At 40.8% G+C, this 12,547-nt stretch overlaps 1 protein-coding gene across 1 annotated transcript; it reads left to right on the top strand.

The window, feature by feature from the left end:
* Window positions 1–2,527: 2,527 nt before the first annotated feature.
* LOC127653614 (prostaglandin E2 receptor EP1 subtype-like) lies at window positions 2,528–12,270 on the top strand. Its single transcript, XM_052140350.1, has 3 exons — window positions 2,528–2,934; window positions 5,286–6,190; window positions 11,105–12,270. Exons 2-3 carry the CDS (start codon window positions 5,339–5,341, stop codon window positions 11,372–11,374), a joined length of 1,122 nt encoding a protein of 373 aa, XP_051996310.1. The 5' UTR covers window positions 2,528–2,934; window positions 5,286–5,338; the 3' UTR covers window positions 11,375–12,270.
* Window positions 12,271–12,547: the final 277 nt, after the last annotated feature.

Raw genomic sequence — 12,547 nt, 5'->3', positions numbered from 1 at the left:
TAAATCTTCAAATCTCTCTGGTCAATAACATCACAGTTTCTCTTTCCTTTGTTAATATTTTTGGGCTCTTATTCAGAATCCAAACCACATGTGTGGAACCACACTAGTTTGCCAGAAAGTGAAAACAAAATTAAGCAAATAAAGACACCTGTCTTCAATGTGCAAAATCTGGTTTAGTGGAACATTTTAAAGCATGTTCAAGGTTAGCCCTACAGTACAGGTCAAGTTAATCAAATCACAAAATAATATGTGTCCAGTAACTCATACATGCACTGCTGTACACTTGCGATTTTACTTGGTTTATTGGAGTCTTTCGGTATTTGAACTTGAAACGTCTCTCGCTACCTGTCGACATTCACAGTAGGTTAACAGCAGGCAGTCCTGTGATAAAAGTAGTAAAGTTCCCTATTGATTCAGTTCACTTGACATTGGCGTAAGCACTATGGGGAAGTCCCTCTAGACAACCTTGTTGAAACCCTTATTCAATCACGCCAATCTTCTGATTGGCAATGGTGTTTGAACCCCACCCCTTTAGTCGCACTGTTGGCCTATATAAGTGGGCGCTCAGTCACCATTTCTTCAGAATTTCCTTCCTTCTGATTTGCAGTCGATATAAATTTACAGTGGACGGAACTTCTCAGGACGACTCGTCGGAACCACTTTTTTTCATTCCGACATTGTGAATCACCATGCTCTGATTCGTTTGGATAACACAACAGTAGTGGTGTACGTAAATCACCAGGGCGGACTCCAATTGCCACAATTAATGAGCATGACACAACGCCTCCTCCAATGGAGCGGGCATCATCTCCTCTCGTTGCATGCGACACGTAACCCGGGCCGTCTGATTTTCAGAGCGGATCTGTTGTCATGCCAGGGAGTATTACCAGATGAATGGAGACTTCATCCTCAAACAGAGATGAGGATTTGTAAATGTTTGGCAAACCTACTCATGGTTGAGATTCGTCCTCCGCCATCTGGATTGAATCACTATGCCACCACGAGGATTTAGAGTGAATTGGGACTTGGGCATTCCAAATTGGAGAGAAAATGTTTGAAAATAAAAAACGTTATACCACGATCAATGGAATCATGTTAATGCTTCATGTTGCAGCCCACCAGGGAATCGGCAACACACTCCATAAAAATATTGTAATTTAATTTGTCCACATCATCTCACAAATAAATACGTGGACTATGCAATAACAGGAACATATATTTCCTGTTCAATGCATTTAATTTGAACACAGGAAATGCTTTAAATAATGAGGATGAATAGAGACACAACTTGTTTATCATGCTGAAAGTACATGTAAATGCACAACTCTGTCAGCACGCTTAAATATTACAAAAACTTGCATCTTTCCATTCATACTTTTAAAAGCACCACAGCCAAAAATAATAATCTCACTAGTTTGTTGTAGGAGGTATTGTGGAACACCCTGACCCATTTGTAGGATGTGTTATATGACTGACTGTCTCTATTACATCCGATTCAGTCGGTTATTCATATGCTCCCAGAAAGATGATTCAAGTCCCTTTTGATGTTTAAGAGACTGGTAGTTCGAATTCCTTTCTTATATTTTGGAGTTCGTGTGTTTAAGGCGCAGTTTCACTTGAATTGAAAGCGCACGTTCAGTCTGCGACACACAGTCTCCATCGGTAACTATAACAACAGCCAGTGACCAGCCAGGCACAAGCAAGAGAGAGCTTCACTTTAGGCTTACAACGTAAAACTCCTTTATACTATTAATTAATATATTACATAGTATTTTTTCCCACGTGTAAATAAAGTATTGTCTTAAATTAATCATGCCATCTTTAATCGCGGTTAATGGTGAAACCGTATAGCCTATAATGACGACATCCCTAAACACCACCAGTCATTTTAGTCGCGTTACAGTAGCTACAGTTAAGATAAAGTGAATGTGTGTCCCCCTACGACGTAATGTAACCTGGTGCCGACACTGGAGAGAGGATAAAATGACATAAATGCTAAATCGTGGATTTATTTATAGCATTGTTAATTCGAATAATTATAAAATTACAGAGTTAATAATAAATTATCATAAGCAGGCATTAGCTATTATTTGCAATTCCTCAAACATAAAGTGTTAGTTTATAATGCATTGATTTGAAAAGACTAGGTCTATTTAACAAAACTTAGAAAACACCAGGAACCATGTTCTTAAAAACAAGGCCTTAAATAAAAGCCTAAAATACAGTATATACTACAAGTACCAAATATATTTTAAATATAGGCAATTTTAATTGTAATTCATTTTTTTTAATTGAAATGTATTATGTGTATGCACAAACAACGGTATAAAAAACAATATCAACTTTCTAACAAAATAAATTAGTTTAGGCATTTATGCTACCTCTCAGGGTGATCGTGATTCACAGTCACCTAAAGAGCAGTGCGTGGTTCATCAGGGAGGGGTCGTGTAGTCGCCCGTGTTCCCCTCCGCTTCATAAACACTGTACTGAACCGAGCGCGCGCGTATGCAGGAAGAATGCAGCGCCCGAAACTTAACTAACATATCTTTACTGCGTCATTTAAGAGAACATTATTTATATTTTAAACCTAAGCGACCATATTGCTTAACTTTTTTTCTGTTACTAAAGTAAAGATGACCAGGAGCTCATATGGAATACTATATGGACACGAGGATGCGCCGGAATTGCCGGATTGTTTATTCTGTCTTCACCACTTACTGAGGACTATAACATTGTAATCTTAAAGAAAAGAAAGAAATATATATTTTTTTTAACATTGACAATTATAATAATTTATTGTTGATCAAAATATCTGCAACGAGTTATGTTCGTACCTCTTAAAGAACTTTGACGATTTTAATTCATCTTTAAACACCACGCACACTTGTGATCTACAACATGTTTTAATCACAATGGAAAATCATTAACTTTGAGGTAAGTGATTAAAATATGTTTTACCTAAATACATTGCATATGTTGTGTCATAGGAACCCAAATGAACTCTAGGCCTATAGCAACATGCTTATTGATAGAATCTTTTTGGAAAGTGTTTGATCAATCATGCTCACATAAATGACACTATGAAATTACTCACTGTTTAGTGCTCTTTAGGGGAGATGTTGACTCCAGGACCACAGAATATCACTGAGAGGTCATATTCAGGCGATATGAGCCTTGAGCAATTTGTCGCTGTTAGTAGCCTCTGTCAGAACTTGCCTGTCTGTCTTTTCTGTCAGCTTTGGTGTGGCCCTGTTTCCCCCTTATTTTTACATTAAAGGAATAGTTACCAAAAATGAAAATCCTCTTATCATTTACTCACCCTCATGCCATCCCAGATGTGTATGACTTTCTTTCTTCTGCAGAACACAAATTAAGATTTTTAGAAGAATATCTAAGCTTTGTAGGTCCACACAATGCAAGTGAATGGTGACCAAATTTTTGAAGCTCCAAAAAGCCCATAAAGGCAGCATAAATGTAAATCATATCAATCCAGTGGTTTAATCAATGTCTTCTGAAGAAATCCAATTAGTCCATTCATATGGTTGACTTGTATATTACCTTGTAAAGGGATCAAAGGAAAGGAGGCGAGAACCAGCTCGTCAATATAAATAATAGTTTAATATAAAACTTAAACAAAAGACAAACACACACATGACGGACATGTCCGTAAACTATCTCTCTCTCTCCTGCACGATCCTTTGCAGTCGACCTTTATCCCTCTTGGGATGTTTGATTAGCCTAATAAGGGACTGGGTGTGTAGGATCACGACCCGGCCCCGTCCTCCGCCCTGCCACATTCCTCCCTCGTTCTCTCAGGCTGGGGAGCCCCCGGCCTGATGTACATCCCCCCCAACCTCTCCCTGGGGGAGGGCGTGCTTTAAGCCTGGTCTGCCGGCAGGTCATCCCCATCTACCTGGACGAGGGAGGGGGCAAGAGGAGGGAAACAGAGATAATTAAATGGGGGGGCACTTCCTGTAACAGTGTAGTACCCCCCCCAAAAAACACTTTACAATTTAAACGAGAGGGAAAAGGCCAATGCAGAGCGGCAGTGAGAGAGAGAGAGGAGAGAGAGATGGAAAAAAAAAAAAAACCTACTTGCCGGTTCTCCGATACACCGTCGCATGGTCCTTGATCACTACTCCACCCTCCCAGGCGGACGACAGCCACTTCTCCCCGGGCAGACCGGAGTCAGACTCACGACCCCTGGCGGAAAGAACGCCCCTCCGCGTTCTCGGCGACTCATGGGGACACTCCTCCGCCCGCCCCTGGCAGCGGCCCTACCGCTCCAGGCAGTCGGGGAGACACTTCCCTCCTCCCCTCGCGGATGGCGGTCTTCCATCGACCCCTCCACGTTTCTGGGGGATGGCAGGGCTCTCCTCCGCCCCTGGCAGCGGCTCCATCGCTCCAGGCGGTCAGGGAGTCCAGTCCCCACTCGCCTCGCGGACGGAGGCCGTTCACCGCGTCCGGGCGGTCGGTCTACACCCTCACCTGGTGGATGGCAGCGCGCTCCCCTGGGTGGACGGCAGTGTCGAGGACTCCACGACGGGCATCCCTCCTCCTTCCCGGGCTTTGGCACCAGTGTAAAGGGATCAAAGGAAAGGAGGAGCCGAGAACCGGCTTGTCAATATAAATAATAGTTTAATATAAAACTTAAACAAAAGACAAACACACACACATGATGGACATGTCCATAAACTATCTCTCTCTCTCCTGCACGATCCTCTGCAGTCGACCTTTATCCCTCTCGGGAGGCTTGATTAGCCTAATACGGGACCGGGTGTGTAGGATCACGACCCGCCCCCGCCCTGCCACATACCTCTATGTGAGATTTGGAGATTCTGGCAAACATTGACTTGCATTGCATGGGCCTACAGAGCTGAGGTGTTTTTGTTCTGTGAAGAAAGAAACTCATACATGTCTGGAATGGCATGAGGGTGAGGAAATGATGAGAGAATTTTCATTTTGGGGTGAACTATTCCTTTAAAGTAAAAATAAGTGGGAAACAGGGCCACACCAAAGCTGACAGAATAGACAAACTGGCAAGTTCTGACAGAGACTACGAACAGAAACAAATTGTTTGAAAACATTCCTCAAGGCTCATATCGTCTGAATTTGACCGCTCAATGATATTCTCTTGTCCTGTAGTCTTTTTATTGCTGAAATTCAAAAGCATGACAGTTAGATCTATAAATCTCATTTATGCTTCTCAGCAAACCCTTCTAAGTTGCAAATTTTATTCTATGTCTTAATATTATCTGCTCTAATATGCTTCTCCACCCTATCAGCGGCCCTGCGTGAAGATGGGACCCTCGCAGCTAAACACTTCACCGAGTTAGCCATGCATCACGGTAATTCATCAGGCACTGTGCCACTCAACCCCTTTGCCAATCACAGCCAGTGGACAGGGCAGGTGACCTCTCCATCACTTGCCAGTCTTGAGAATGTCACTTCGGAGAGACCAACACTGAGCGGCCCCATAGCTGCAATGCTTTCGATGACCCTGGGCATCCTGTCTAACATTGTGGCTTTACTCATCCTGGCAAATGCATATGCCCGCCTCCGTCGACGATCCAAAGCTTTCCTCCTGTTTGCGAGCTCTCTGGTGGCCACAGATTTTGTGGGACATATCATACCTGGCTCAATAGTCATGAGGCTTTACCTTTCTGGGGGTGTACCCTCTGGAGACTACAACAGGCAGGATCCATTATGCCAGTTCCTAGGGGGCAGCATGGTGTTTTTTGGCTTGTGCCCGCTCTTTCTTGGTTGTGCTATGGCAGTTGAGAGGTGTTTGGGGGTCACAAAGCCATTACTCCATGCTTCGCTGGTTACGACCGCAAGGACTAAACTCTCTCTTTCTGTCATCTGGTTGGCAGCATTATGTGTTGCCCTTCTACCGTGCTTCCAGCTGGGCTCATACACCTACCAGTACCCTGGAACTTGGTGTTTCATTAAAGTTCTTGAGGATACAGATGTGGCAGATGTGGCTTTTGTTATGTTGTTCTCAGGACTAGGGTTGACATCCCTGGCTGTTGCTTTGGTGTGCAACACCATAAGTGGACTGACATTGGTATTAGCCAGGATACGAAAGAAACCCTGTAACCATCGATCAGCTAGGTCACATGATATTGAGATGGTGGTGCAGCTTGTGGGCATAATGGTCACTTCATGTATCTGCTGGAGCCCTCTTCTGGTGAGTATGAGTCATGAAATTATTTAGTTGTACAAGACACAATTTGAGGGACTGTACACATTGAGTTCAGAAATAGAAGTTTAAGCAAATATAGTTCCCTGAGAGACTTTTATATCGACATTGCATTTTGTAAACTTGACACATTAAAGTTTGGGGGTGTTTTCTTGATTTTATATAAAGTGGTGTTCAAAATTGTGAAAATGCTTCTATTTAGAATTTGAGTTCTTTGCATGTTCTTTGCATATCCTCTTGCTTTAATTACATCATCAAGCTTGCATGGACTTTGTGCAAAACCTGATGATCCATGTAATCTATATCAGGAAATCTGAGCTTTTGTACAAAGGAGTAAACATTTCTTGGTTTTGCATTTTCTAATTCATAGCGCTTTTTGTTTATTTCCAATTTATTTTTAAATTAGATTTTGAATTACAGATTTCCAATGTGTTCTCAGACTTTTGGACTCCACTACATGTATCTGCATTCTCAGGAAAAAAGGTACTAAACAGTATGTTTTAAGATTCAATGGCTTCAATGGTCACTGTGGTTGTACCCTTGTTTTGGGTATAAATTGTGCCCTTAATGGACACTTCACCCAAAAATGAAAATTATCTCATCATTTACTCACCCCATTCTAGATGTGTATGACTTTTTTTCTTCTGCTAAACATAAACAAAGATTTTTAGAAAAATATCTCAGCTCTGTAGGTCCTCACAATGTAAATTAATGGTGACCAAAACTTTGAAGCTGCAAAATGCACATAAAGGCATCATAAACGTAATCTATAGAACCGCACTCCATATCTTCAGAAGCGATTAGAGGTGTGGGTGAGAAACAGATCAATATTTAGTTCCTTTTTTTATTATAAATTCTCCACTTTTGACCAGCCCCAACCAGTAGATGGTGCTATGCATGAACAATGTGAATCACCAAAAACAAAAAGTAGAATGTGAATTGTGAGATATTTTTGGGTGAACTATTCCTTTAAGGAGACAAAAAAAGGTACTGTTTAGGTACATTTTTGTTCCAAGAGGAACAAAACAAATAAATGTACCTTAAAATTTTAAAGGTACACTATTGTTCCTTAGGGTACACTTATGTACCCAAAGCAAGAAATATATATTTAACTAGAGGTATAAAAAAAGTTACCCTTATGTGTACCACCCACTGATATAGTGTACATCAATATTATAAAGCAGTGGTACCCCATTGACGGCCCTAGTACAATTTTTTTAAAGGCTTTTTTTTTCATGCTTGGGTTCATGCTTGCTCACTGTAACATTGTTCACAGTTAGGGAAATGGAGGAAGTGGGAGATGGTGAATCCAACTCAAATGGTCTGTTTATTTTTACTCTCAAATTTCACGCTTTTCAGCGGACACATTTCAAAACATGCTTTTCAGCTGACATAAATTAACACAGTCTCTTTCAGCTTGTGTCTCGTAACGCTTTCCATCTCACTGGCATCTGGCTTGCTTTTAAACCCATCTCCACTCTCACTACAATGACAAACAGCTGTTGGAGACAATCATTGCCAGGTGATGATCCTTACCATTCTCATCTCTTGATCTCGCTCTACATTCACAAACTGGTACTCAACAATGTCCCCACCACCACATACTCCCATCGCCCGACTCAGGCCGGGGAACCATCTGGCCTGCCTGGTACTCTCCTCCCCATTTCTGGAGAGAAAGTCCACATCAGCCATCTCTGGGCGCTTCTCCCCCTCCACCACCTGGGACAACACGGCTCCCAACCCCCTGTCCGATGCGTTGGTTTGTACAACTAAAAGGAGAGGAAATCAGGATCATGTAACAATGGCCCACCACAGAGTGCAGCTTTCACCCGCACGAAAGCCTGTTGGCATGGTGCCGACCACTGGACCGGGTCTGGGGCTCCCTTTTTAGTGAGATCGGTCAGCGGCTGGTGACATCGGAATAATTAGGCACAAACCTCCTATAATAGCCAGCCAGTCCCAGGAACTCCCAGGGTTCCCCGCAGCTCCAAGAGACCGCCCAGGCTCCAAACCTAAGCCCGTGGCAATGGGTCCACCACCCTGGGATTGAGAGCGGAGAGAGGCAGGGGAAACCGGCGGGTAGTGCAAACCCTGGAATCGAGGAGCCGGTATGGGAGGGGCTCCTCCCTATTTCCGGGGAGGAGGAACAGGATGGAAAGCAGGGGGAGGAGGGGAGAGATGAGAGAGAGAGAGAGAGCGCGAGAGAGAGAGAGAGAGAGAGAGTGAAGGATCTCGGAGCTCATTGGCTCCCAAAATGTCGCAATGTGGCCTCAGCCAGCTGGATGGCTGTTTGGAGCGACCTCGGGCGGTGGCATTGGACCCACTCCAATGTTCCTCTTGGAAGTCGAGTGTTGAACTGCTCCAGTACCACCAGTTCGATTACAGCTCTGACGTCGCAATGCTCAGCCAGCACCCGAAGCTGTTGGGCAAATGCTAACGGCCAGCCGTGCTCGCCAATGGTCATGGAGTGGAAGCACTGGCGCTGCTGCTCGGTTGTTCAGCCGACACCTTGCAGGATGGCTTTCTAAAGTCGGCGTTCACCAGGAGGTTATCCGCTGGTAACTGTTGTGCCACAAGCTGGGCTTCCCCGGACAGCAGAGGAATTAACCGGACTGCCCACTGGGTGCTCATCAGCATGCCGTAGCCCACAAATGAAAACAGTCTCTTTCAGCTTGTGTCTCACTACTCTCTCCAACTCACTGGCATCTGGCTCACTCTTAAAGCTCTCACTGCAATGACAAACAGCTGTTAGAGACAATCATTGCCAGGTGAAGATCCTTACCATTCTCATCTCCTGATCTCACTCTCCATTCACAAATTGGAGCTCAAACACACCCCCATCACCACACTCACACTTTGCAATAAAGCAACATTTTTTTTAGATAAAGCATATTAACACTTACGCTATTGAGCAAAAAAGTTATTATTATTCTCTAATGGTTTATTTCTCAGTAAGCCAAATAATATTTAATGATGGCATGCAAAATATGGTTTTCTTTTATTAAAACTTTGAGTGACTTTTTGATCTGCTTCAAAAAGGTTTTGATATTCTTATGAGTTCCATGGACCTTAAAGGAATAGTTCATCCCAAAATGAAAAATCTCTAATAATTTACTCACCCTTATGCCATACCAGATGTGTGTGACTTTCTTTCTTCTGCAGAGCACAAATGAAAAGTTTTAGAAGAATTTCTAAGCTCTTTAGGATAATATAATGCAAGTGAATGGGTGCCGAAAATGATGAAGCTCTAAAAATCACACAGGTCAGTCAGCAAGTATTACATATGACTCCAGTAGTTAAATCAATGTCGCCAGAAAGTATGGGTGAGGTCAACATTTAAGTATATTTTACTATAAAGTCTCCTCCCTGCTCAGTCAGGCTGCACTTTAACTTTTACTTTCACATTCTTCTTCTTGTGTTTTTGGTGATTCATATTTTTATGCATATGCCCCCTACTGGGCAGGAAGAACAATTGACTTAAATATAGATCTGTTTCTCACCCATAATATCACTTAAGAAAATATGTATTTAACCACTGGAGTCATGCAGGGCTCGGGTTCAGGGCGATGACCCCCTTGTTAAACCACCATGCCCCCTTACTATACTCTTTAGATCAATTGTGCAATGTATTATGCAGAAATAATCATGCAAAAGGCTGAATTTTCTACAGTTGATAATTAACAGACTTTGAAAATGGGCGATTAGCCCTTTTTTTCATCTTGAAAAATGTGTTTGAAAATGTTTTGGAAATTAATGATTAAGTTGTTTATACTTATAGTTTATATATTTTTTTACAAATAGACCACATGGATTACTTTTATGCTGCCTTTATGTTATTTTTGGAGTGTCACACATTCACTTGATTTGTATGAGCTGAAGAGCTGAAATATTCTTCTAAAAGTCTTAATTTGTGTTCTGTAGAAGAAAGAAAGTCATACATATCTGGGGTGGCATGAGGGTGAGTAAATAATGAAATAATTTTACTTTCTTGGAAAACTATTCCTTTAAGTCGGATTCACAACAAAATTCTTAATAAAATTCTTCTTGACTACTATTTGCTTCTTATTTTCAACTTAAAGGGATCATGACATGCATTTTTTATTAATTATTAATATGTATTTTCCTTGAGGTTCATTTATAATATTAGTAATATTTTTTGTCATATACTATATTTGTAAAACATGATCATTTTCCACCCTCATTCTGACCCTCTGTCAGAAACTCTCGGTTTTAGTAGACATTTATCTCTGCTGAACAAAAATGGGCATTTCTCAATCAGATTCCCTACTTTCATTGGATAGTTGAAAAATGCCCATCCAGGTTTGAAACTGCCCAGAGATTGGGAAACATATTGTTCCACAGAGACCAATACTTCTGTTTTGGTGCTGCTTCTCCTTTAAGATTTTAAGATGTAGTAAATGCCTAATTTTATGATTGACTAACTGCTCTTGAATGACCTGACACTGCTCACCACTACTGGGCAGAGCTACAGAAGTGGTAAGATAAAGGAGGTGTTGATATGTTGTTGTGGAGGAAGTCAGATGAAAATGTAAACCATAGTGTGACCACAATGTGGTGGAAGTAGAGAATGAGCCATTTTGGCAGCTTGGTTTCAACAAAATTTCTTTTTGCAGTGAGGAGGAACGTTTCTTGTTCTGAAATTACAGTATGTTTTTATAGTACAATAACCTCTTATATGTCAAAACATCAAGGGACATTTTATTTTTCATGTAATATTTTTTATTACCAAAAAAGACTTGTTCACTTTCCTCGTCAAGCATAAACATTCTTAAGAACTTTCTGAACTTTTTTCATTAAGAATATTTTGGTGAAACCAGCCCTAGGATATTTTGAGAAAATAAAAATACTTGTGATTTTTTTGTCTTTCTGTTTTAACTCTAGATTGTTGGCCTATTTACAGTGACACAGTCATACAAGGGCTCTATAGAAGATAACATTGCCACCTATAAGACCCTGATGATAATGGGGGTGCGAATAGCTTCATGGAACCAGATCCTAGACCCATGGGTCTATATTCTTCTCCGTCGAGCCGTCATCCAAAAGATATACCTCATCACCAAACCTCAAATCGACTTCAAAGAAAGCACAATTGGCTGCTGGGAGATCCATTCCTTCCCTAGTTCTGAGAAGAAAACTGTCAGTCGAGTCTGAAAGTAAATGATAAGAAACATCCCACAGTGTCAGTCATTGTGATACTGAGCTTCTATAAAATGGTATTGTTCTGAAGTTTAAAGGTGCACTCAGGAATTTATTTCCTATTTAAAAAGCTTTTACTTCTAATTAATTAAATAGTGATGTTGAGACATATATATGAAGAGTTCAGTCATATCAGTAACCTTATAAAAGCTGTTTTATTTTTACATGGAGCAGGGGCGCCTCATGGGGGCAGCCATATTAGGATCACATTACCAGATGAATACTACTCGCTTAATCTCTGTAACTGCCCTGTTATTGAACACTTTCGTTTGTGGATTCAAATAATCTTGGTTTACTGTGACTAGTGAATTTCTACAATGGCATTGCCAGGCCACTAAGTGTCAGTGTAAGCCATACTTCGAAATACCTAAAAAAAAATATTACTGATTGCACCTTTAATAGAAGTGTCATTGTAGGTAAGGGGTGATGAGCCTCATGGATTTGCACAGAAATAAAGCATGAGATGAACATTCCTAATTCTCACTGTTGCATAATAGAGTATAATACGAATTTGGCTGAACACATTCATGGCAGTGAATATATATATAGGCCTATGATGTTTTCTCTTTTGGACCTTCATTAGAGGATACACTTTGGATTTAGTAACTGAAGCATTGATAGATCCAGAGTTGTAAATTTAAGACAATTCACTATGTGTAATACCAGATCTGTCTATTAAAATGTGCCTGTCACATAAGAGGTCAGAGCTCACAGAAAACATATTGAAGTGTTTTTAATTGGAAGTTCACTAAAAGTTAATTGATCAACAATGTATATTAACTGTGAAAGAGTTTGTTAAGAGATATGTTACTCTGCATAATGTTGTTGTATAATTTATTGCTTCTGTTATCCCTCCAATTTTCTGGAGGCTTTTTATGTTGTTATTTTACATTAAAAAACATTATACACAATAAATCAGAACCAAGCTCACAAACATTTCTCTTAGTATAACACCTATCTTCATACATTTATTTAAATTCCCCCCTCTATAACCAGTTTTGCAACTTGTTTAAAAATGTATGGATGTTTTTCTATAAAAAGGCCTATACAGAAAAATGCTGAGGTGAAGCTTATGCACTAAAACTTTATTAATAATGACTTGATTTACAAAATAGTAAGAAAATGAAC

The sequence above is a fragment of the Xyrauchen texanus genome, chromosome 13 (assembly GCF_025860055.1).
Source record: "Xyrauchen texanus isolate HMW12.3.18 chromosome 13, RBS_HiC_50CHRs, whole genome shotgun sequence".
Lineage (NCBI taxonomy): Eukaryota > Metazoa > Chordata > Actinopteri > Cypriniformes > Catostomidae > Xyrauchen > Xyrauchen texanus.
Note: the sequence above shows the minus strand (reverse complement) of the source record. Positions and strands in the feature narration are given on the sequence as shown.